At 28.8% G+C, this 27,526-nt stretch overlaps 1 protein-coding gene across 11 annotated transcripts in view; it reads right to left on the bottom strand.

Annotated features, from left to right (window-relative positions):
- Positions 1 to 14,060: 14,060 nt before the first annotated feature.
- The window catches only part of LOC107446727 (phosphatidylinositol-binding clathrin assembly protein LAP), a 50,106-nt gene continuing 36,640 nt past the window's right edge, over positions 14,061 to 27,526 (bottom strand). For all 11 annotated transcript variants that reach the window (XM_087161897.1, XM_087161890.1, XM_087161895.1 and 8 more), the window contains 5 exons: positions 26,962 to 27,151; positions 22,202 to 22,319; positions 18,593 to 18,691; positions 16,277 to 16,470; positions 14,061 to 14,355 (listed from right to left, as the gene is read on the bottom strand). In XM_087161897.1, coding sequence (XP_087018023.1) covers positions 16,279 to 16,470; positions 18,593 to 18,691; positions 22,202 to 22,319; positions 26,962 to 27,151 — 599 coding nt within the window. In that variant the 3' untranslated portion in view covers positions 14,061 to 14,355; positions 16,277 to 16,278. The remainder of the gene's footprint in view (positions 14,356 to 16,276; positions 16,471 to 18,592; positions 18,692 to 22,201; positions 22,320 to 26,961; positions 27,152 to 27,526) is intronic.

The raw sequence follows: 27,526 nt of genomic DNA, 5'->3' as shown, positions 1-27,526 counted from the left end.
GAACTAAAACTCTGGTATAAAAGATTAAAAAGGATTAGTGAAAACCATGGGCGGATCGTGATTTTGTGGGGCCCTGGGCTGAAACTACTTTGGGGCCCTAATAGCAATTTTGTCAAAAAAAAACTGTTTTCTATAGTGATGTAGATAAGTATATAGAAAAAAATAGGACAATAAAATAATTTTATTAATTTTTTTTACTTATTTATTTTTATTTGTCTATACAAACAGCAACTGTACAACATTATTGCAAAAGAAATTGACAGGTTAGGTGTAGTTATGTTATATAAATTATAAAGCAACCTTTCTGCATTTTTGTGGTGCAAATTCCTTTATTTGTTCAGCACATTATAAGTCCTTCGTTAAATCACAATTTATGGAAAGAACTGATAAATGATTTAGTCGATGGTTCGACATTGTTGTCCTATATTTGTTTTCTATGTATGACATCCTGGAGAAAGAGAGCTCAGCTTCACAGCTAGTGATTGGCAAAGTTAAAAAATCCTTAAGATAGTGTAGCATAGAAACATCATAGAATGATAGTGTAGAAAATATCAACAAATTTCAGTGGGATGAGAGGGTTGCTGGTAGTCAAGACAGTTATTAGTAAACTAAACAAGTTTGACACTTTGACGACGAGAACAGAAGTGCGGAAGAAAAAATTACGTCGGGCGTTAAGCGGCGCTGCGGGAAGTCCCCCGTAATAGACGCGAAAAAATACACTGACCAAAAACAAGCAACTGGTAATTCCCAGTTCCGTTCGATAGACGCGCACATGCATGGGTTGATTGATCTCAGGGTTGCCAACCTTATAATAGTTTTTTTTTAAATATTAGATATTTTTTTAAATTCAAAATATCACCGATTGTTTTCAGTGGGGACTGGGGCCCTGGGCTGCAACCAAAAAAGCCCTTAAGTAGATCCGCCCCTGGTGAAAACGGAGGTAGTGTTCCAAAAACTGCGGCGGATGCTCTTGGAATGTGCAATAAAGATATAACACCAAACATTTTCAAACTCTTAGAAATATTGGTCGTTCTACCTGTTTCAACGAGTGCAAACGAAAGATCCTTTTCGACTTTACGCCGTTTGAAGACTTATTTACGCAACTCAACGGGAAATAATAGAATGAATGGATTGGCGCTCTTAAGCATTCATAGAAAATTTACCCCAGCTGTAGAAGACATTTTAAACAAACTTGCAAGAAAACCCCGTCGTTTGGATATTACTGTATAAATCAATATTTTTCAGCGTGTTTGCATACTGGTTTAATTCCCTATTTGTTGGTAACTTATTTTTTGGTTAAATTCATTGGTTTTCTATGGAATATTCACATTTATACGATTATTATTTAGGTAGCTGTTACAGTATGAGTAGTTTTTTCTGGCTTGATTTATTCCTACTTTTTAATAAAAATAAAATATTTTACCTCTTATTATAAAAAAAATTATATTCTTAAACTTAAAAAATAAAAACAAAATTTAACTATACAATGTTGTCTAAATAAAAAGTCAAAATTGTCTAGCTGTCTAAATTAGGGAAATAATAGTGCTTTATTATATACTCAAATTTCTTTTAGTAATTTCTGAAAATTATGAACCCCCCCCCCTTGAAAAAATTCTGCGTACGCCACTGCTCTTGTAAGATAACAAAAATTGAAAGTGTATCACGAACATTAACGGGAAAATGGCCGTCTGCGCGGACGTCTGATTCGAGAAATTCGTTGTCCGCGGGAAATTTTTGACCGCCCAGGACGGGCGGTTTTTCGAGCCCTGGTGCATAGCCAAATCTTTCAGCAAAAAATAAGCACCTATTAAGTTCTTTTTAAGCACTCAAAATATTTTTAAACACCATATACGTTAACAAAATGTAAAATAATTTTCAAAGACTTTACATGATCATGATAAAATAAAAATGTAGTTTCTGACAAAGAACTATTTCCTTCATTATATTAGCCATTTTAAAATGATCAAGAGAATTTTCAGTTCAATATCAGAGGGTGTAAAATGAAGCTTGATATTGAGAATATCTTCCAAAATGCAGCATGGTTTTAAATGAGAGTGCAATAATCCCAGCTCAGTAGACGCACATGCGGACTCGCAAGTATTTCATCAAACATGTAAAATGATCGGCGCTTTCATACGCTATGGACAGACGGTCCGCCGAAATAGATTGTGATTGAATGAATTGTGAAAACGTTGAATAGAACAATGTGAAAAGCAAGCTTTTGTATAATACGTGGCTGTTGTTAATTTACATCGCACTACAGCTGCACAATGGGCTATTGGCGACGGTCTGGGAAACATCCCGGAGGATGATCAGAAGACATGCCATCACAATTTTGATCCTCTGCGGAGGGGATGGCACCCCCGCTTCGGTAGCCCGACGACCTGCACTCTACGGTAGCACAGTTTAACGAGGACCCATACCGCACACCCTCGGTCCCTACGCAGACTGATCCAAGTGGTCACCCACCCGCACACTGACCGTAGCCAGTGATGCTTGACTTCGGTGATCTGCTGGGAACCGTGTCTTAACGATCAGTCCACTGCGGGACGTATAATACGTGGCGGAAACCGACATGGTAAAGTTGTTGTTGTTGTAGTTCATTTACGTCACACTAGAGCAGCACAATGGGTCATGGGCGACGGTCTGGGAAACATCATCAGATTTCTCCAGTATATGTTGTAATATTTATTTTCTTCACTTTGATCTCAAACACTAATTTCAAATCAACTCTATCTATACTGCAACTTCATAACAATATTGACTTCGTACTTATTCTGCATAAAACAAGGTTAACATTATAGAAAACTACAGTCGGACTTCTATTTTGCAACCATTTTTTGGGAGGAATGACCTTGAATTAATTTCTGAATCCACTTAACTTTTAGAGAAAGCAGTGAAATCCGTTTCCCTTTTGGTTTGCATTTCAAACGAAATACAAAATTAATTTATCTTTAAAATTACTTTGCAGCTATAATTTATACATAAATTTAGCTTTTTTTTTTTTAGTTGAAAATGTATGTAGCACGATAGTGTAACACTGGATAATGTTTCGCTCCTTTCTTACTTTCCATCCATGCAGGTTTATTTTATGGTTAAGATTTATAAAATGAATAGTAGATACTAGTCTACAAGATAAAGGTGTATCAATGAGGAACTTGCCTGCGTCGGGTAATCGCAAAATGTTGATTATTTTAAATAGTCTATATCTGAAAACTCCCGAAAATCAATTCAGAATTTAAAAAACTGACCCGAATTTTAAAAAAACTTAACTTAAAATTAGCCTAAAACGAAACTAACTTCACGTGACACAAAATGAGGCGGGGTTTGCTATGACGACAAAGTATAGTAACTCAGCGAAGGGGAGGAGTTAAACCAAAGATTAATTTTAATTGCATTTTTGAAAAAATTGTTTTTATTTCATGTTTATGTCATACATACAGTTTAAATATACATTAGTGTATATCAGTTTCATCCTCCCCCTTGAGAAAATTTTTGTGGGCACCTTTCAGCATAATGAAATAAAATTAAGGAATGAAAAAATAAATGTCGAAACTATTTTTTTTTCAATAACTTTGAAATGAATTCATTGTTCTTTATTCATACTGATTCATTCTTATTTATATTTGTCTGTACATAAAAGTCTGAACTGTTCTGAAAGTTTTTATTTAATAAGTTTGATCCCAATTAGAGGGAATGGAATGAATGGTATATGACCTGGAATTGTAAATTTTTAAATAAATAGAAATTTTTAAGAACTTTTTAATTATTAACTTCTGAAGTATTTTCTTGAATTATTATTATTATTTTATTTATTTATTTTGTTGAAGAAATGTTTATAATGCTAAACCCATATCATTTTATATTTTAACTTTCTTAACTTTTTCTTTCTAGGTAAAATTAATTAATTATTTTTTAACTGAAAACCCTTCAGCATAATGAAATAAAATTGAGGAATGAAAAAATCAATGTCGAAACTATTTTTTTTAATAACTTTTGAAATAAATTCATTTCTTTTTATTTATACTAATTCATTTTTATTTATATTTGTCTATATATAAAAGTTTGAACTGTTTTTATTTAATAAGTTGATCCCAATTAGAGGGAATGAAATGCATGGTATATGATCTGAAATTATAAGTTTTTAGGTAAATAAAAATTTTTAAAAAAATTCTTTTTTATTATTAACATCTAAAATATTTTCTAGAAATTTTTTTTCATTTATTTCTTTTTTTGAAGAAATGTAAATAATGCTAAACCCCTATTATTTTTTATTTTAACTTTGATAATTTTTCTTTTAAATAAAACTATTCTTTTTTTATTTATTTCTTTTTTTGAAGAAATGTAAATAATGCTAAACCCCTATTATTTTTTATTTCAACTTTCATAATTTTTTTTTTAAATAAAATAATTTTTTAACTTTAAGAAAAGAAACCTGTACACCACTTTCCTCTAAGAATAAAATCCTTTCATTTTAAAGAATTAAAAAAAAAGAAAGAAAGTGATCTGAACAACATTTCATAAACATTTTAATTCAGTTTAATGAATTATTCAATCAGAGAAGCTTATCAATCAGAAAAATAATCTTATAAAATTAAATTATAAATAAGTTAGTTACTGTAAAATTGTCTTAACAATAGTATAATGCAGATTTTGCAAACAATTTTCGAGTTCTTTTTTTTTTCTTCATCGCATCTGATAGCTTTGCCCCAAATTTGTATTTTTTCTCCTTTGGTACATTAAAAAATAATTTATTTGGCGTGTTTAACTTAAAACTAATGCACATGGTAACAATGCAACACTTGTAGTTTTAGTTTGGAGCCACTTTTAAGAATTTATACTCAGCGCAGCATATGCTTTCGCCGTTTCAAAACATGATGGGAGTCGTGGCTGTATTATATATTGACGTCATCAGAGCGGATGGAAAAACTAGGCGCGATTTAGGGGGCGGGGCTACTCGAGCGATTTTAACTATTAATAACAAAATAACTAGTTATCGCACAGGTCTGAAATTGGTGTCTATCTTTATAAAAAGGCATGATGTTTCATTTTAAAACACAAAAAAAAAAGCATGCAGGTTCCTCATTGTTATTCTAGTGTTTATGAATTTAAAACTTTTTTGTGTTGTTTAGGTATTTCAAAAGGTGATTGTCTATCTAACGAATTTTCCATATAACGAACTTATTATCGGGATATAGCGACTTCATTAAATAGAGATCTGACTTTGATGCGCGATTTCGCACTCCTTTCCAAACATGACATCATTATTGTTGACGCGTCCCCCATTTATTTCTACACCTGTTTCAATTTTTATTTCATTTGCGAATATCAATTCCTTCCACTACTTGTTACAAATACTATTTTCTAGTTTGTAAATAATTTGTTACTTCTTGTCTTGGAGCTTAATTCTAGAAAAATGGCTTCTTTTGTTTTTAGCATCAAAGTGGGTACTTATTAGTATTAGTGATAGAGTCAAGCAATGATGCGCACATAGGTGTATTGTCAACGGTAACAATACGAATCGAATACGATAATATACATCGTGATCAAAATCGATAACATATCAAAAAATATAATAAAAGCTATTAATTAAACACAACGATAATAATTGAATATGTGAGAGCTGATATACTTTATTTGGGTACCGAAAATAGTAATGAATGAAAAAATAACATTAATTAGTCGAATCGCGATGCTGTGTTAAAAATCATTATTTTTTGACAATGCATAGCAACGTTAAAACTCAGCAGTTTTTGTTTTTAAGGACCCATATTTCTAAAAACAAAACAGCCGCCAACGCATGGTCACTATAACGGATAAGTACCAAAGTAAACAAACACGATTGTGAAAGCTGATAAGTAAAACATTTTCTTGTATTTCAATTATTGTTTTTAAGGGGGGGACCACACCCTAACGTGGTAAAATATTAACGTTTTTCTTGAAATTTTTATAAGTAATAGAGACAATGCAGAGACTCCTTGTTTTTTTTTTTAAATGTTATTTAGCCACAATTTAAGCCTGTTGTAAATTTTTTTTCTTTTACAAAATAATAAAAAATAAGTTGGTGGCAGCTCAGTGTGTGGCTGGTCATCAAAAGTAGCACCTCACTGGCCTCAAAGACATTATCTAAAAAGTTGCATAGTGGTTTTTTGATATTCGCAAAATTACCAAAATGGTGACAACTTTAAGTTAAGTTTTTCTAAAATCCTAATATAAAAAAAATCCCATGCTACTTTCTAAAGAATATATTTCTAAGGAATTTAAAATAAAGAACAGCTTAACTATGAGAAAAACGTTACGCCAGGTCAAAAAACAGCGTTTTGAGAAAAACGCGATTAAAGTTTTGACTTATGGTAAGGGAAAACGTTTAATTTCATATATATAATGGTCGATAAATGAAATGCCTACAGTAAGTTTCTATATACAGTCAACAGAATGGATGAGACACAAAAAAAAAAAAATTTCGCCGATCCTAATTCGGTTCGGTTTTATGGCTGCTTAGCGACGACTCTCTATTTTCCGGTATAACTTCCAAATGAAGTTAGGTACCGAGAAATAAAGGTACAAAGATTCGAAAAATGCAATAAAATTTTTTTCGAATTTTTGAAATATTCAGAGCGTAGCAACAAAATTCAACAAAATATTTCAACAAAAAATAAGCACCTTTTAAGCACTAGATACATTAACAAAATGCAAAATAATTTTCAAAGACTTAACATGATCACGATAAAATAACCAGTTTCTGACAAAGAACTTTTATCTCGATTATATTAGCCAGCATAAAAAGATCGAGAGACTTTTCGGTTCGATTTCAGAGTGTGGAAAATGAGGCCTGAAATAGAGAATATCTTGCAAAATGCAGCAGAGTTGCACACGAGAGTGTTAGAATCTCCAAGAACTCAGGTCAGTAGACACACAAGTATTTCATAAAACATGTAAAATGATAGCTGCTTTCATACGCTATTGGACAGACAATAGGCCGAAATGGATTGTGGTTGAGAAAATTGTGAAAAAGTTAAATAGAACAATGTGAAAACCACGCATTTGCATAATACATGACGAAAATAGACATGGTAAAGAAGAAAAGTATCTCATTTTCGAAAAGGGAAAATTGAGCACTTTTTATGTTAACACGCAATGAAAAAAAGCACCTTTTGAGCTTTTAAAAAAATGAAAATAAGCAGCTTTAAACACTTTTTAATAACGTTATGCACAATGAAAATAGATTTGAATTTAATTATGCAAATCTAAAGTAATAAGTAAAGATAAATCAGGAAATTTTGTATTTAACTCTTTAGAGAGATATAAGCTTCTCGTTAAATTAAAAGATATCAATTAAAAAAAAAATTAAGAACAAAATAGGTATTATTTGATACATTAAGATAAAAGATACATTTTATATTTCTAAATTGTTTTTAGTAAAAAAATATTTTTAATAAATAATAATCGAATCAAACAGATTTTTATTTCAGTTTTAAAGTGTTACGTCACAACGTCTTCCAGTTTTATCTTAAGACCTTAAAAGAGAAATAATAAAAACTTTATATTATTAAAATAGAAACACTTGTTAATAGAATAAATAATAGTTTTTATTTTCATTGTGTAATATCAACAAAAGCAGAAACATGAAATGACAGTTTTTTTTAGAATCATCATGTAACTTCTATACATTATGTTAACCTCTATATGGAATGTGCTAAACACAATAGAAATCCATAACACTGCTATTTAAAAACTAACATAACAACTAATGAACCATCATTCTTGTTGTTTCACAGCCGTTAGTTTTCTCAAAATACAAACCACCTCTGAAACAGATGAAGTGTGCTGAGCATTGCTCTCCTGTCTTGCAACAAAAAAGTGATTCCAAGATCAAGATTTCTTAACACTAAACATATCATAAACGGTCAAACGACCGTTTAAGAACTTTTGCATCGAAAATGTGATTATCATCTTATTGTTTTTGCACATCTGACTTCATGAATTTTTCCAACAATTATATACAGTTACATATTTCTTTTTTTTTTTTTTTTTTGTATTTGGTTTGTTTAGAATAATATCTGTCGTATATCTATTTCTTCCACAACCGGCCATTTGCCCGGGAGAACAATTTATTGCTTTATGAGGTTATCGGATCAGAAATTTCGATGAAATGAGTGTTCAATGTATTGCATTCGATGAGTTGCACATTTCTGCAAAGACTGCTGTGTAGTTAGCTCAATCAGAATAACTGTGAAATCAAATTTCAAGAAAAGTACCTAAAATTTCAGATGGGCATTTTTGTGTAAGAAAAAGTGACAAAAACTAAATGGTTTGTGTGACATTGAGTCACCAAATCTTAATTTTTCTGTTGGGATTGTGACCTAGAAATTAGGCCGACACCCCTGAACCCTCTACTGTGACGCCTCACTGTCTGCCGACCTTCACGCTTGTGACCTTCGGCGGCCTTTGATGTCAGCACATGGTTTAGTTACTGTACGGTCACCGTTAGTGTTTAATTATGCTTAAATTTAAGGGGTTAGTCAACTCACTTCAATTCTCTCCTTAAGCAATTTTAATGTTGCATTTTAGGAAGTTTAACTTCCACTTCTAGCTATTTCTTTAAATACCGCCCATTTCTGGGAGCGGGCAGCATTCGATAACTTGGTAGCATCCAAAACCTACGATCATGTAATAGTTTGGTCAGTAGCTTATATTTTATTCTGATAGCTTTACTTCATTTTTAACTAACTGTTAGTGTTTACACAGAAAAATGTAGAAACGATCAAGATAGCACAAGTTCTTAGAAGGAATAATATTAATGATAATTCTTATAATTATAAGAATAATTTCAAGAATTATAGAAATAATAATAATTAGAAGAAATAAGCAATATGTTTGCGGAAAATGCACAAGGGAAACACCCTGCATATGTAAAAAATGCATTGAGCAATGAATTAAAAATTCTTATTCTTTGTGTTTGTAATACATAAAAATGGGCAATATACAATTTTGTTTAATTATAATGAAGTTTTTTTAGTTTATTTCCTTCCTAACATCCATATTTCATACATTCAATCAAGAAACATAAAGTACGGTCATTTGACCGGCTATGGTAGAAATAGGTAGTGTTGGTATGTTTAGTGTTAATAATTATAGAGTAATATCATTATTCAATAATATTTATTAGGGCATTTCAAGAAAAAACTTGTTTTCATCAGTTTATTACAGCCTGATGAAAGGAGGCTCATTCTTTCTAAAACATTTTTTGGTATGTTAAGTCTTCAGAAATATTCAAGAGTTTCAATTTGTATAATAATAGATAACTTTACTCTGTGTATGAAGAATTAAGCTCTGTGGTGAAAGGTAAAAACTAAATAGTGTTAAAAGAGATTAAACATTAAAAGGTAACAAATAAAAATAATAATATTCACTTGTCACTAGCACAAAGGGTTATAGTTAGGTAAAAAAAAGAACACAAATTTGAAAAACACTGTTAGAGAGATAGAAGAACACTCCATTAAATTAAACTAATTTTGTGTGGCACTGGCTGCCTAGTTCATTTTCCCCCGAACATGAGGACAATTTGAATGTGGAGGGCAAACAACTACAAATTAAGCTTATTTTGAACTAATTTTAGATATTTAAAATTATGAATTATTTAGAAAATTTCAAGGACTCGGTTGGTACATGTGGAAAATATACTACGAGAACAATAAGCTTCATAAAAATACAGGAAACAAACACTAACTGTACAATTAACTGCGAAAATATAATTCATTTTTGTTCCATGTTTAATGTGGAACAGAAGAATTTTGAAGTAATTTCTCAGATGCTTAAAAACCAAAACTAGCTTACAGTTTATTAGAATTAACCTTTTTTGATACAGGAACTAATGATACAAAACAAAATCTCATATTAGTGACACTATAAGAACAAAGCTTTTTTTGCCCGTTTATGGATGATTAACTTAACCTATTTATTGATAGGTTAATATAAAGAAGTAAGTATCCTCTTTGTACAGGACGTTCAAAAATTACATAAGCACTAACGAGGACGCCATACTACGGGAGAAACTTTTCATTCCAAATTCGTTTTCACATCCCTCCATAACTAATTTAAAATTGAAAGTATAGAAAAAATGAGTTCAGACAAACCTAGAGCAACCTATGAAGTTTCATATAACAGAAAGGAAATTTTAAAATATTAAAAAGACAATAAATTATGAGACGATAATTAATACAACGATAAATAAATTAAAAACGATAAATAAATTCCGACGGGTAGTGAAAAATTCGTATTTTTTCAGAGCACCGTCATTTCAGCTCCCATAACTAATTTTAAATTGAAGGTATAGAAAAAATGAGTTCAGACAAACTAGAGTAATCCATGAATTTTCAAATACTAAAAAGAAAATTTTAAAATATTAAAGTGAACGTAAATTACGAGACGATAACTTAGGATTACACAATGGAAAAGTTCTCTTCCAATAATCTGTTTGCATTTTGATAACTTGAACATTATTTTTTTCAGCAACAGAAACTTAATGACTTATTCTAGGTTTGACTGAACTCACTTTTTATTTATTTTTGTTAAAATTTTTAATTTGTAATGGAGGTGAAAGAGTATTAGCGACAAAAAGTTTCACCCGTGGTAAGGCATCCTCTTAAAGAGGGTTAATGATTTGCTAACAAAGGGAGAGGTAAATAGATCAAGATGGCAAAAATTTATTAGGACGGCCTTGGCCTGTCATAGGCTGTAGTGCCCAAGAAAAAGAAGGGAGAGTTAAGAGCAATGCTTATTTACAATACTAAAATCATATTATTTTAAAAATCTTTTCAAATTTTTTTTAGGAGTTTCCAAGATTAACCCAAGAAAGAAAACACAGAATTTAAAAAAATTAATAGAAACATAAATGGCGTTTTACACAAAACAAAACAAAAAAATCAAGGTGTGTTGCAATTTTTTTAATGTAAACATGGGATGAGATTTGCTTATTTTTGTTGACAAGATAGGAGTCCAAAAACATGACGTAATATTTAAACATCTCTTCATCTTCTTTAACACCATAAATCCAAAGCAATATTTCTAAAATGTGAATTTTGGTGCCATAACAATACAAAAAAGGAAACTCCACACGAAAGCAACAACAGAGAAGCCACTCTTCTGCTGAATTAAGGGTGTGAATAGAAAATGATGTCTAGTAATTTTTACAAACATGCAAGAAATAGAACGGAACAAGAATTATTTTAGAATTTCAACAGTTTTTTTGAGAACATTTTCCTTTAACAATATTAATCAGTCATTATTAACCCTAGAAGGAAAACACAGAATTTAAAAAAAAAAAAAAAAATAGAAACAAATTTTGTTTTATACAAAGAAAAAGAAATCAAGGTGTGTTGTAATTTTTTTTTTTAAATGTAAACATGGGATGAGATTAACAGTCAATGAAGAACAAGAGTTACTTTAGAATTTCAAAAAAATTTTGCAGAGAACATTTTCTTTTAACAAAAACAGTCAATACGGCTTTTTTCAGTTAAAATAGTCAAGCAAAAAGGAAAGTGTATATACATATAAAATAAAAGAGAGAGACTGATGTACAGCATTAAGTTGCCGATACAAAATCGTAAAACTTATTAAGGGATATTTACTCCAACCCTTTAGAGAAAAACCTTTATATTCCACTTTTTCTGTTAAAAGACATTACACTGGAAGAACCCAATTCTATCATCAAAAGTTTAACAAATAGAAAACACTAAAAAGGGAAAATAAAATAATTTAACCTAAATTTCAAGAAAATGAGGTAAGAGGACTTTTACGAGGAGGAGCCAATTTCTGGTCTTGGGTTTAGGAGTTTGTTAGGGCACCAAAATTAACAACCTAGAGTAAAGATGTCTAGGTAGATGGTCAGGGGCATAGTACATAAATTCATTAAAAATGTTCCTAATTTTATTGAATTTATATTGCTCATGTATAATATTATAAATTCACTAAAATTAGGTTACTATTTCAACACAATCTTTTTCGATTCTTTTAGGAGCCAATAATTATGTACCCAGATTCAGAGAACGGGGAGAATGTTTTACATTTGTGAATCTTTTTTGTAATAACATGTAAGGATTCAGTGTTGAAAATAAATTTAAGTACTGTAACTAAGCTTAATAGATATATATATATAAAAATTCTCACTTCAAAACAAAACAGCAAACAATAAAAAATAATTTTGTTTTCACACAATAACTAAATGAATACAGGTTAAAAATGCATTTGTGAGATTATAGATGTTTATTTATATATACATATAAATAGACATCATGGTAATAAATAAAGGGATGTGATTAAGACTGTTACTCTAGAGATGTTAGACAAAATATAATAAAGCAGACACTAATTTCAGACCATAGGGGGAAACATAATACAGGGTGCGCAGCCAGATTTTTCAACAAAAAATAAGCACCTTTTAAGCACTCAAAAAATATGTTCGATAAATTTACAAAATTAAAAAAAAAAAAAAAAAAAAGTTAGGATTTATGCAGTAATAAAATTTTTTTTCATCTATCGTTTAAAGTTCTTAATTTATGAATATAAAATCAATAAAATTCCAAAAGCATTTTCACAAGTTCCACATAATCATGATAAAATAACTAGTTTCTGATAAATATTGCAGAGAAAATTGTGAAAATCATGCATTTTTTGTAGTTTAGAATGACAAACGACACAGTATAGAAAAAAAATCTATTTTTAAAAGATAGAAAACTAAGCACTTTTTACAAACCCCAAATAAAAAAAGCACCTTTAAGGGCTTTCAGAAAATGTAATTCAAAAATAAGCACCTTCAGGGCACTTTTTAAAAAAGCTTTGCACCCTGTAATAATTTCTAAAATCACGAAATAATCATCAGTGACTTTTAAATCAATTTATAGGTTTAAATAGAGGAAGGGGAACAAACCATGAAGATTTCACAAAATGGTAGAAATCTTACACTAACTAATGTACAGTTTTCAGAAAATTCCACACTTAATTTTTAAATCTATAAAGAAAACTATGACACAAAATATGTTATACATAAAAAATCTACAAACTTAAATTGATTGCCATATTGTCTGTTCATTACTGACATTAAATGGACTGAATGAATGAAATAGCATTCTTTTTATTTTGTTTATGTTCAACCCATCTTCGGCCAAAGGTGCATATATTTTTTTATTATCATTTTGATGTACATTTTTCACTAATTTTATTTTTCTGCTCTTCTCAAGGGTTCTGAAGACATCAAAATATTAGTAATTAAATTGGAGTAAACACTTTCTGTTGAGAAATTTTCAAACTAACTAGATTTTATACTTGAAACTGTTATTGAAAAAATTAAGACTTTTTGTTAATGTATAATTATTCCATTTGTTTCATATCTTTTTATGGTAGATAAAAGTTCTTTAAACAAAATAAAAATGAAACAAATGTCCTAAAAAAACTAGCATTCAACTAAATGATTTATCCCTTGATTTGGCTAGTGGTCCATATACACACTATTTTATTTCTTAAATAAAATATTTTTCATGCAAGAAACTTTCTTTTGTGTCTTAATGATAAGCACATTTCAATAAAAATAATAGCAAATTTTATAAAATTTCTGTTCATTATTAAGAAGTGCATATTACTCACATTAAGTTAGAGGGGGTAATAAATAGGGATTTTTTTTAGAAACTCTTTTACTTTTAGGGAATTTTTAAAAATATACAAAAAAATAAATAAAAGAACCTTTCAAAATTCAGTAGAGTTTTCACTTACGCAAAGAAACTTTAAAAGCACTGTTTTTGCACTAAAACTAACATTTTTACTTTTAAACTGTATGTGCCCTTTGATATTTTTGAAACCTAGAATATTTTTGCAAAATTTTTTAATGCCATGTAACTTTCTTTGTGGTCTGACACATTGCATTGCATTCTCTAGATATAAGGCTCTAAGTCTTAACACCTCTTATTATTTAATGATGATCTTTCATATTTATATAAAAACACACACACATATATACACAGAGTGAGGAAACATCGCCAAAACTTAATCCCCACAGACACACTTCATTGTCTTCCTTCAAAAACTTTTATTTTTATGAGCTAATTTGCTGTTAGTTTGAAAATAAATTATGCATTGATGTACTCAGATGAACTGTTTTAAGTACACATTTCAACACTTTACATAACAAAGAGAAAAAAAAACAAAAACAAAATATATATATATAAAGGCAGCAATGCTCTTGCTGAACTATATTTTAACTGGAGGCTGACTTTTTATTTCCTCGAAGTTAGCTCCAATTTTGCTTTTACTTTTTATGAACCAGTAGTAAACATTCATCTGTACTTAAGACTAGTATTATTTCTGAAATAAAAGAAAAATAATTTAACACCAATTTTTCAGTCCAAAAGTAATTTTTACCTAGGGGTGCACAACCTTTTTGAGTTAAGGGCCATTTGCACACCAGGTCGATTAACGAAGAGCCACACGCATATATAGTTATGTTAGCGGCAAGTATGATAATTTTTATGTAAACATTAGTGTTCTAAAGCACTAAATATTTTTATCAGAAAACTTAATAACATATTTGCAGATAATGAAATACTTTTAATTATTTGAATTTATTCAAAACTAAAAAACCTGATACCTTTTCTTCAATACATAAATTCTAACCAAAAGAAGCTTACAGAATGAAAGGGCAAAAAATATATGCATTTTATACAGCTATATGTTATATTAAATTAAATATTTTAATTAAAGAAAATTTAAAATGTTTAAACAAAAACTAAAATAAAAGAAATATTTTTATTGCGTTCAGAAGTTAGTGCGGGCCGCACATCGTCAGTCGAAGGACTTTATGTGGCACAGGGGCCACAGGTTGTGCACCCATATAATTTTACCATAAAGATTAAACTCTTTTACAAAGAGTTATCTAAAACTGAAGATAAAAATTAATGCAGCTGACTCTTTATCATTCAAATTAAAAAAAAAAAGGAATTTTTTCCTTTAAAGTTGAAATAGCATTTTACTCAATCGCCAATTTTTAAATAAAGTTTGTATATATGAGAAGCAATTTGCCAAAAATACTGCAGTAATAGAGTCACCATGCAGAAGAGGATATTGCTAATTTCATATGACTGATTTAACAGTTTGCATGAAAGCATTTAAAGTGAATGTAAGATTCCACTGAAAAGGATGCATCCTGAACAAAACAAGCCACAAAGTATAATTTTAGGGCCAAAAACCGAACATAATGAGGAAAATTATCAAATAATGGCTGTTTATAGTGAGTATCCAGCTGTAAATAAATGGAGTAAAAGTATTTGTAAAGGATAGATATTGATATTGGATCTGCCTAGACTAAGGTTAGCCAACACAGTGACGAACAATGAATCCTTTGTTGCTTAAATGATTGATCAATGATGAAATTTCGAATTTTTTAAAATTCTGTTTGACAGTAATATTACATGCCTGACCACTACTGAACCAGTCAATTAATACAGTAGATATTGGGCTCCATATTTTATAACCTTGTAATTTTGAACCTTATCTGTAAAATGTAAATAAGATTAGAGTAATATTTTAGAGCAAAAGCCACAACTTCTAACACCTCATCTAATACTCAAGGAAGTGAAACTAAATTTTGTATTAAGTAGAAATTCATGACTAAAAAACACACAGTTGGCTTGACTTCAATACATGAATCTATGAAAAATCAATTGCTATACACCCCATAACCATATATGTTTTTTATAAATCAATCATAAACACGTAGTGTGAACAGAAAGTTGAAGCATATCTATGAAAATGATGGATAATGTCGGTTTACAATGTTAGTAAAATTATTCATTTTTAAACCTACAATAATATATACATATTTCCACGGCCTCTAATCTTTACATAAAACACGTATTCATAATAAATATGCTTTGTGACATTTTTTTAAAAAAACAAATGAAAAGGAAGATTGACATTTCAGTAAGAAAGAGGTTTTTAAGCAAGGAATGATGCATTTCTGAAAAAAATTTTTAAACCTACACTTACAATAATATATACATAATTTCACAATTTATTATTTTTTTTTATACAACATCATTCATACAAATTTTTTTTTCATTCAATTTTTAAAAAAATGAATGAGGAAATGACAATTAAAGAGGAATAGATTTTTTTTTAAAAAAGTTTTTATTGATTTTAAAGATTTTTCTAGTGGAGGAAAAAAAATTGATTTAATTGATTAAAATAGCCCTAAAAATACTTTTCAAAGTTAAATACTGAAACTTACTTTCACAAGACTCCAAAAGGATCATTTGAAGGATTGTGACCAGCCACAGAACCAGCTGTGGGTGTACCTTGTATCACAGTATGCTGTGGAGAAGGTGTTCCATAGATAACCTGCACAGGCTGGGGGGGCATTCCCGGTTGTTGGATCACAAAAGCTGTGGGTTGGGGGGCCGTTGTCTGCCACACAGTTTGCATCTGAAAATATAAATCACTTTTAAGGCTTGATACGTACTTAATATCCAATAATTAAGCGAAGATACGAATTAATGTTTTTGAAATTAAATAGAAAATGCAATAATGTTACAGCATCCTAACAGCAGGCAAGTATTGCATAAAAGGCATTTTACATAAATCCTTTAAACTCTTAAAAATAAGGCAAAGTAATCGAAAAGCCAAAGATATCTTAACCAGAATAGGATACATATATAACGTCGTTGCCGAGTGGAAGGATTAAAACAGGTCTCAGGCTGGGAAGGAGGGTACAAAATTTATTTATTAATTATTAGACAGAGCAGTCATGAAAGTGTGTGTATGAAAAGTTGTGCTCCTTGGTTATATGTCAGGGAAAATCTTGCAAAGTAAAAATTGATTTAATTTGACTAGCCTAAAAATGTTAAAGTATATTTAGTTTCGCTTTAATTAAATTATGTGTTATAATATATGATGAATTGAATATTTATGAAAAATTTAAATTTGGTTTTAGTATTTATCGTAAGGTAACGATAAATAAGCAACTGTGAGATTTAATTTATTTCTAAATGAATATTAAATCATTGAAATTTATTTACATTATTTGAATGCTCTTACTGAGCAGCAAAAATGAAAAATTTAATATGGATGAAAATGCTAAAAGCAATATAGATAATTCTAAAAATGAATTAAATGATAATTTAAAAAAATTAAGTATGGATCAAAATGTATAGGATAAACCAGACATACTAATCTTTGAGCCTGGCATTGGTGTTCAATTCACATCCTGGCTCAAGCATTTCGAAAAACAAACTCTAGATGCTAAATTAAATGACGAATGGAAAGTTAGAAATTTTCAAAAATTCATTTAAGGTTCAGCTTTGAAATTGTATATTAATAACTGCCTTAATTGTAATTCATATTAGGAAATTGTTTAAATTTTTCAAGAGCATTATTTTTCACCTCCTTTTGGCTTTAACGATTTTCAAAATTTAAAATTTTCTGGCCAAGCTAAAGACCTAAATTTATATTTTACTGAAAAGGTAGAGTTAGGTCAAAAAATAAATTTTGTACCCTCCTTCCCGGCCTAAGACCTGTTTTAATCCTTCCATTCGGCAATGATGTTATATATATGTCCCAAAGATTAAACTTTATTCCCTAATGGATAAACAGATAGCAATTTTGCATGGGTTTTTATGTTTTCAGGGTTCTTTAGGCATTAGGGAATAAAAATATGACTAAAGGTACTAGGAAAATACTCTAATATTCAAAATAGCGGGTTTTTGTTTGCGAGTACACCAGTCAATCTCTTTTTATTTACATATTTTCTAAATTTTCAGGTAACAACTATATTTTTGGCTATATATTGTGTAAAATAGTTATGTTTGTTCTAATTAAGTAGTAATTGTACGTATTTAGTATCAGATTTAGAAATTTTATTTTGAGAGATATATTGCCCCGATCATACAATTATCTCAATCATACTTAGCAGTGGGACAATATATCCCATTAGTGATAAAAATATTATTAAACAAAATTTTAGTCTTTGGTTTGATTATTTTATAACAGCAACTTTTGGTAAGACATAAAATAAGAACATAAAATAAGATATAACCAAAGTCTTTATGACTGGTTATAAGACAAATCAATTGATTTGTATTACAATACTAATCAATAAAAAAGGACTTTAGCAGGGATTACAATAAAAAAAATAACAGGGATAACAATAAAAAAAGGATAATGTGATATTATATACAAATGAAATCAGCTCTAATTTTATAAATCAAGTAGAATGCTACTTGCAAATAAAATGACAAAAAAATTAAAGAGTCATTTATTCAAAATGCTAAAAACAGCAACATATAATAATTTTACATAGAAAAAAAAATCATTTTTTTCAAATGACTTTTTTTTATTATTTAAAACTTTTAGGGAAAAAAAATCTAGGAAGTTTTAAACAATTTGTTAACACATAGTTCTAATCTAAAGAACAGCTTTTCCAGTAGCGGCATTCTAAAATCAATAAATGGGCTTTTTTGTTAAATAAAACAATTTCTGCAAAACCAATTTGAAATAACATTTTAAAGTTTTTCCTAAAATCAACTAGAGATATAACTGTATTCGTTACCCTAAAGGATTGAGCAGGTATCATAGTAGGTATTACTGTTTGAGGATAGCCATAAACTGGAACATTGACCATTCCAACCATTCCTTGCCCAACAGCAGCCTAGAAGAAAAAAAAGCCATTCATTCGTTCATTCCATTTAGGCTTATCACAAACAAATTACATTTTGCAAACATTTATAAGCTGGTTAATTTAAACCCAGCAGTGAAAATATGATGGAATTGAGAAACAATATTTAAATAAACAATCTTTATCTTTTTGGATAAAAATTATAATTTAAAATATTATACCAGAATCAGGGTCTGTCCAGAAATTTTGTGAAAGGTTCTGTTTTTGTAAAATTGTGAAAAAATTACTTGTGATTTGTGAATATAAAATAAGCGTTAAGTCACATTCTTTCAACTACGGTCCTGTTTTGTGAATTTGTGGAAATTGGGTCCTGTTACTGTAAAAAACCTTTTCAAGGAGCTTTTAAATTGTAAATGGACACAAGATTATGCTCAACACTGTAAAATTATAATTAAAAAAAATTAATTTTCAAATATAAACAGCTATTGCTGCTACTAAATTAGAGATGCAACATACAAATATTTGGTATTTAGCCTATACTGCACAACACAGAATATTCATTTCGGATTAATAATGGAAACAAAATCACTCAAATTTTTAATAATTTCAACAGACATATTTTAAATAACATAACTTAGTTATGTATCACTCTTAATGTGTTACACATTAAGTAAATTTAAACAATTCTTAAATTTATAATAGTTTTTTTAAAAAATTGATATAAGTTAATTTTTATTTACATAATATTTTATCAATAAATTTTATGAATAATATATTGCTCAATTATTTATTAACAAAAAAATATCCTTTAATATCAATAAGAATGTACACACAATGTTTATAGAAGTAGAAATATTTTCTTAGAATACTACATTTGGAATTTATAAATTTTTTTGACTTTGAAGAGGTTAAGGGACCTAATATAAATGAAATGAGATCAAACTTAGCCTTAGAATTAAAGCAGAAAAACATGATTAACAAAACACTCAGCATCAGCCAATTTTTCCCGCCCATTTACAATAATAGGCAAATGCTTTTTAGTGTCTCTTGTGAAGGGTCTGATTAAAAGATAAATTATTTTGTGAAGCATCCATTTACGGACCCAAATTTCTTTTAAACAGACCCCTGAGAATTGAGACAAAATATTCTGACATAATATATTTCAAATTTTAAAATGAACTCTAAGTTTAAATTAATCAGATTCACCAATGTATGATTAGCACGAGTTTCAGCCAGTAGTTTGAAAAACCACATTATTTTTGTAGTTCACTACAACTACACAGAATTTACAACTACAACTTGCTACAAATGTAGTTAACTACAACTATTTTTTAAAAAAAATGAACTGACTACAAACTATTTTTGAATTGTAGTAACTACTTCACTACTTTAAGGTGACAAAACTTTGCTAGAGAACTTAGTTTACACGTATATTCAAAATGGGTGTGAATAAGAAATTGGCTTACATTTAAATATAAAAGAATAATTAAGAAATATTTATTCATGTTCACATGAGCCAGTTTGTTACTCCAAAAAATGTGTTTCGAATTTGATAATATAACCCTAAACTTTTAACGTATCCTTACATTAGAATGGTCAACATATTATAACGATGACTTGTTTATTTTTTCTTAAAAATATTTATAGATATTTTTTACAGCAAACAAAACAAAAATAAAAGCCATTAAAAAATAAAGCCAAAAAAGAAACATACAATAATACAATACAACAAAATACAATAATTTTTTCTTGGAGATATTGATATCTCTACATATCATAAATTTTTATTCCTAACTCTATAAATTTTCTTTTTTAAAAAATAATCTCCAATTTGAGCATTTCCAAAAAATGGGGGGGGGGGGGGAGGGGGAACTGAAGCAGATGGAACATGGAAGACATAGGAAGTATTATCCTTCCAATTCTTTCATTGTGGTGTCACATTATTATTTTATTATTTTGCAATTACGACAAATAATATTTTCATTAAAAAGTAATATTATTTCAAATTATTTTTAACCAAAAAATTTTTTTTCATATCTGTCCACATTGGAGAAATAAAATAACGGAGATTTTACTAGCTACATTTTTTAGGCTTAGAGTAAAGTTTTGATACATGATGCATAATCATGTAAGTCAAAAAGTAAAAATTTAAATTTAGAAATAATATAAGAGCACTTACATTTAGCAAAGTAAAAAATATGCATATAAATCTTAATCTAAAAAGGATTTTAAAACAATTATTTATAATTACTTAAACTATTTTATTTGAACAGCTGACCCAATTCTGAATTTATGATTGCCAATGTTCATCTCTGTATCCTTGTAATTTTGATCCCAGTCCGGAATGATTTGTTATGGGAACTCGGAGTACTTTGTGACCCGACTGATTTAACGTGCATCCGTCATAGTTTATTAGACGGGGTTCTTTGGCCGGCAGAATTCGAACTCCAGTTCTCACAAACAAGAGTTTAATGCCTAACCAAACATGCTATCCCGGCCCCTACTTAAACTATTCATATCCGTCATTAAACAGTTGACCCGATTTTTTGGGTTTAAAACTACTAATTTTCAACTCCGTAGCCTTGTAATTTTGAACCAATCCAGAAGACAAGGAAACTCCTGGATCAGTACCCCCAGAGGTATTGATTTGTTATGGGAACATGGAGGACTTTGTTTGGGAACATGGAGGACAGATTTAACGTGCATCAGTCACCGTTCACTACACTGGGAGTCTTCGGTCGGCTTGGGATCGAACCCACATACTCTAGGACATGGGCCCAGTGCCCAACCACCCAGACTATCCCGGCCTCTTCTTAAACTATTAACATTCAGCATACTACAGTACTCGCAATAGCACCATCTGTTGAGTAATAAGATAATTATTTTTGCCATCAGTGGATAGTTTATCACAAATTTTTTTTTCTTTAATTCCTTAAACAAATACAGAGAAATTTGAGAATATATGGGCTAACAGGAGATAGTCATAAAATACAGTAGACTTGGCAGGTATGTTTAATTTTTTAAGGAAGAAATAATTTTTTTCTTGATAAATTCAGAAATCAAATTGGAAAGATATTAATTGTCCTATGGAATTCTGGTCTCTTGCATTTTCTCAAGACTAATTTCAGTCCTCAGGAGTTCTGAAGAGAGGTCATATCAATAACTGTTAGAAAATAAAAGAAATAGCTTTCTCTGAGGACAAAAGTGAAAAATGTTTCTGAAATTTGAAGAGGCAGCTTTGCACAAACATCTTAACAAATCGAACAAAATTTTATAAACACTTTTTTTAAAGTCATACAATATGCAAGTTAATATAATATTACATTTTTACAAAGAAACATGCTATAATTATCATTCTTGAAATTGCACTTATGCAAACTTAATTAAACTTGATATACGCTTTTTTAAGTATAAATTCATGCCTTACAAGTAAGATAACATGGAGGGCCAAATACAAGTTTGTTATTTTTTTTTTTTAAATAAAAAATTTAAGCAACTTTGAAAAGATATTAAAATCAATTTTTATAAAAATATCGTTCTTACCACAGGTGGTACATTCTGTGGCACACCAACATAGTTTGACACAGGTGTATTTGGACTCCAGTTCACACCACCAGTTCTAGAAGAAATTTTTGGAGAACCCCACTGATGACCACCAGTTCTAAATTTTGAAATAAAATGATATTCTCTAAATATTTTTAATTATAATAACCAAAATATAAGTTTTGGCAAAAGAATTTGCAATTTAATTATCTACATTAATTATAAATAATTTAATAAAATTTGTACAAAAATATATTTGACATAATATATGCAAGCATTAAGCATAGAAGATTTGGGCATCAGAGGTCAACATAAAATTTTTTTTCAGAGAAATTTAAAAACTAAAAAGAAGAATTAAAGAGAAATTAAAAAGAATTCAGATCTAAAGAAAGTGGTCTAGTTTACCCAAAGTACACTGATTCTCTTTCAAATTAATAAGTTTTCTAAATCTAAACTTAGGATATTTTAAGTTGATTATAGACACCTACACCGATAATTTTGCAATCTTATTTCCAAAACAAAATAGAGGGAAAAGTTTTCAGTAACAAATTTCAAATGCAAAATAAAATGGTTCAATATATCGACATAACATGTTACAAACATAACATTAGAAAACATAAAATATATTATAAAACGAAAAAGTTGAAAATCATAAAATGTTACAAACTATTCCTCATTTTAAAAATTACCTATCAATTTTTATGTATTTTTTTCAGCATCAGATATTAAATATTGTTATTTCATTTTTATTCTTATCTTAATGTGTGTGGTGATGAACATCACCACAGATATTTTTGATAAGAATAAAAATGAAGTAACAATTAAAAATAATATACTCTTAAGTAAGAGAACAAGATAATTAGAATGATCACTATTTGCAAGGTGTTAAAATTATTTATATAATATAGGACCCTGTAACTGTTATTGAAATAGGCAATAAAAATTCATTATTTAAAATGAATATTTCAGATAATAAGATGTATAATCTAATCTTAAGCAAAACTGCATGGAATATTTTAAAAACAAAGCAAAAGTTTATTTTTAAGATATCAATAATCAAATAGTAACAAAAATGAAATGTTTTCTGATTTCAGAATTAAAATTATCATCTGTTGCTTTAATTTTTTTCTTTAATTATTTTTCATTTAATTTTTTATATATCTATTTGCAATTTAGTATCAAATTTGAGACCGCAAAATTATATTTAAATTTTTGATTCACCGTAATATTTTCTTTTGTCATTTAAAAACGCCTCATGGTCATAATAAAACAATAGTTGATTATTTGTCATCATAAGAGGTAAATCAGTAATGAATATTGTTAAATTATTATATTGTGTCCTATTGCAATATGCAATAAAATGCTATAAATGTGTAATATGCGATAAAATGCTTAAAAGAAGGACTTCATATCAGAGATTAAAATTATAAAATTTGTGGAAAAATTCATAAATTTACAATTGAGCGTTGAAAAAGTTTCTGTAAAATTTTATAAAAAATGTTCTGCTCGAATTTGTTCAGACAAAAAAAAAATTAGTTACATTTATTTACGAACTTATAAAAGCTATTCTAGATGTGAAAGGAAACTCTAATATATTACTAATTAGAATATTTACTAATAGGCAGAGATTTTTTTAAAGTGTACGATAACTTTTGTGCGATAAAGTGATTGTTACTTTTTGATGATTGATTTCTTACAAATAAACTTTTGCCTTGTTTTTAAAATATTCCATGCAGTTTTGATAAGAATAGAACATATTTTTTTATTAATAAATACCCATTCTGAAATATTCATTTTAATTAATGAATAGTCTTATTTATGTTTTTTTTTTTTTTTGAATTAGCATTATTATTTTAAGAGATTCAGTATCCAAAAATAAATGTCATAAATGTAAAATTGTCTAACTTTTTGTTGTTTAATCTATAGAAAAAAAAAGATAAAATTCATTAAATTTTATACTTTTTTTTCTTATATGAAATTAAAATATTTAAAGAATTCCAATCTAAACACATAGTTTTTTAGTTTAGTATAGTTAATTGTTTTTGTTTTAACAACTAGACTCTTGCGCAGTGCAGAATTAAAACTCTTAAGTTTCGATTTCCTTCTTTGTACTAAACACATATGAATAAAAAAAATTATATTTTATGTTTATACATCATTTAATATACTTCCTATACATTCCTTAGTCTTTGTCAGCTTTTTAGGGTAAAAGGAGGAATAGTTTTGGAAATATCATCTCTGAAAAGCAAGCAACATTCACGAACTTTCGATATTGTGATAACTATACAATTCAAATTTAACTATACAAATAAAATATTTACTAACAAATATTATTCAACTATTTGCCAACATAACTATACAAATCAAATATTTACCAACAAAACAGTAAAATTAAATATTAATATATACTTAGTTCTTAAAAAACCCTTTTTTTAAAAATTAAAATAGGCTATAAAAAGTTAAAATGAAATAGAAAAATTAGCATTAATGCAACAATTGTAACAATTTGTCGACAAACATTGTTGTTAGCGATTGTAAAAAAAATGTGTGATTGGTTGGTTTCCTGAGAAAAAATAATTAACAAATTTCTTTGAATGAGAGTACAAAAATTTTCAGAAAAAGAATGCAATATAAAATCTATTATTCTTAAATTATAACCAGCTAATTTTTGGAGAATTTTCTAAAGTTAAAAATACAAAAACATTTTGAATCATTTCGTCAAAATAGAAAAAAATTACCACCAAAGCATCGGAACATACTTGAGCCATAAATGGATTCAGCCCACGGACAGAATTTAAAAACAGAAGCAAATATCCTAATCCCTCCTTCTACTTCCGCTAAATCCTGCCTCTTTCCTAAATTGCACAGTCTCATAGCAGTAAAAGGTTTCTACATTCATTTAGCAACCGTGGGAGATTTTATGTGACATTCTAGTTTAACAGAGCTGTAATAGAGCAAATTTTGATGCAAGCAAAGTATCGCTAAGTTGATGATATTTCAACTGTTTGGCAATATATTTCCGTCTAAAAAAAGTGGGTAGAATGGATGAAATAATTTAAATTAAGAAAATTAGTAAATAATTTAAATTAGTGGAATTAAAAAAATTATCTGAGAAAAAATTTCCAACTTTTCTTTAAAATTCCCTGATTTTTCCAGGTTTTTTGCAGTATACCTGAAGATTTAACACCCTGAAGATTTAAATTTTCTATAAAAAAAAAGAAGGCAAATACATAGAAACCTATGTAAGTTGACCGATGTGAGCTTTGTATTAGAGGTCAATTTAGATACTGAACTTGGAATTGAAATTTTAGTTAAAAGATATTTAAAAAATATTAAAAATAGAATGAATTACAAGTAGTTGCATAAATTTAGTAACAAAGTGATTAGCTTAAAAAACAAAATATGCACATTTTGTCAGTGAGGGCAGTCAGTTATTACTATAACTTTAATGCCTGTTAAACTTCTTTAAAATACAAGAACATATATATAATTAGAAAACTGAACATTTTATTTATTTCAAAATAGTCTCAAATTATGAAAGAGGTTTTAGTTAGCTTTTAATACTGTTTTACTGATTCAGGGAAATTTTAATATATAACAGGATACTAAAACAGAGTGCATAGCCAAATCTTTCAACGAAAAATAAGCACATTTTAAGTACTTTTTAAGCACTCAAAAAATATTTTTAAGTACTATATATGTTAACAAAATTCAAATTTTAATTTTCTAAGACTTTACGTGATCATGATAAAATAACTAGTTTCTGACAAAAAATAACAAACTCTTTTCTTGATTATACTAGCCATTATAAAATGATCAAGAGATTTTTCAGTTCAATATCAGAGAGTGGAAAATGAAGCCTGAAATTGAAAATATCTTGCACAATGCAGAAGAGTTGCACATAAGAGTGCAATAATCTCACCAAACACAGCTCAGTAGACATACATGCAAACTCACAAGTATTCCATCAAAAATGCAAAATGTTTGGCGCTTTCATACGCTACAGAAATACATTGTGAAAACTTTGAATAGAACAATCTGAAAAGCACGCTTTTGCATAATACGTGGTGAAAATCGACATGATAAAAAAAAATCATTTTAGAAAAGGGAAAATTAAGCACTTTTAAAAAACACCCCATGAAAAAAGCACCTTTAAGGGTTTTTAAAAAACGGAAGTAGGAAATAAGCATGTTAAAGCACTTTTTAAAAATGCTACGCACCATGTAAAAGAAAAAAAAATTACAATTATTGGGTGAGATTAAATAGGATTGCCACTCAAATCTGCAAAAAAATTCTCTGCGTTTTCCCCGTACATATTATGCACAATATATTAAGAGGAAAAACACAATCACTGCACTCTCGTGTGAGCTGTATAGGGCTAACTACACTAGTTATAATTGCTGACAAAACTTAAGAGAAAAAAGGAACAGTTGAACATACTTAAAACAAATAATGCTATAGTAAATGAAATAGTTTATTATAGCTGAAATATCCTTAAATATCTCATAGATCGCACTTGGAGAAGTTACCACTTTTTAAAAGACGAAAATAAGAAACAAAAATCCCTGTATTTTCCCAATTTCTAAAGAAAAACTCGAAATTCCCTGCATTTTTCCTGTTATTGCATTATTCCGGTGACTGTTAAATTCCCTGTGGAGTAGCAACCCTGTTAAGTATTTGAAATAGAATTGAGGAGGATTTTTAAACAGAGCAATATTTCAAGATAAACTTCGTAAGATATTTAAAATAAAAAAACTTACTTGGCAGGAGGTTTCTTTGGTCCATTGATGTCTAGATTTTGGACTAGAGTTTGAAGGCTTGAATCTAAGTCCGATGATATGAGTCTTCCCCCTGCTGTAGATGTGGGAGACGACTTTGGATCACACTCTTCGGGGGGAACGGGACTACTGGTTGCCTGAGGCTGTAACACATCCCCAAATGCATCAAAACCTATAAAAAGATTCAAAACCTAAGCATATGACTCTCTTACATATGATAATTAGGGCAGATGATCATTTAACAGGTTGCCACGGATATCTGTAAAAAAAAAAACTGTGTTTTCCCTGCTCATATTATATACACAATACTTTAAGAGGAAACACACATTCACTTCGCTTTTGTAAACTATATTAGGAAAGATGCTAGTTTTAGTTGCTGGAAAAACTTGGAGAATTAAGAAACAGCTCAAGATAAAACAAATAATGCTATAATAAATGAAATAATATAATATAATATAGCTGAAATATCATCTTTAAATATACCATAGATTACTTTGAGAGGTCTGCAATTTTTATAGGAAAAAAATAAGAAATAAAATTTCCACTT

Source organism: Parasteatoda tepidariorum, chromosome 4, assembly GCF_982258835.1.
Source record: "Parasteatoda tepidariorum strain Cologne lab strain chromosome 4, Ptep-v5.0, whole genome shotgun sequence".
Lineage (NCBI taxonomy): Eukaryota > Metazoa > Arthropoda > Arachnida > Araneae > Theridiidae > Parasteatoda > Parasteatoda tepidariorum.
Note: the sequence above shows the minus strand (reverse complement) of the source record. Positions and strands in the feature narration are given on the sequence as shown.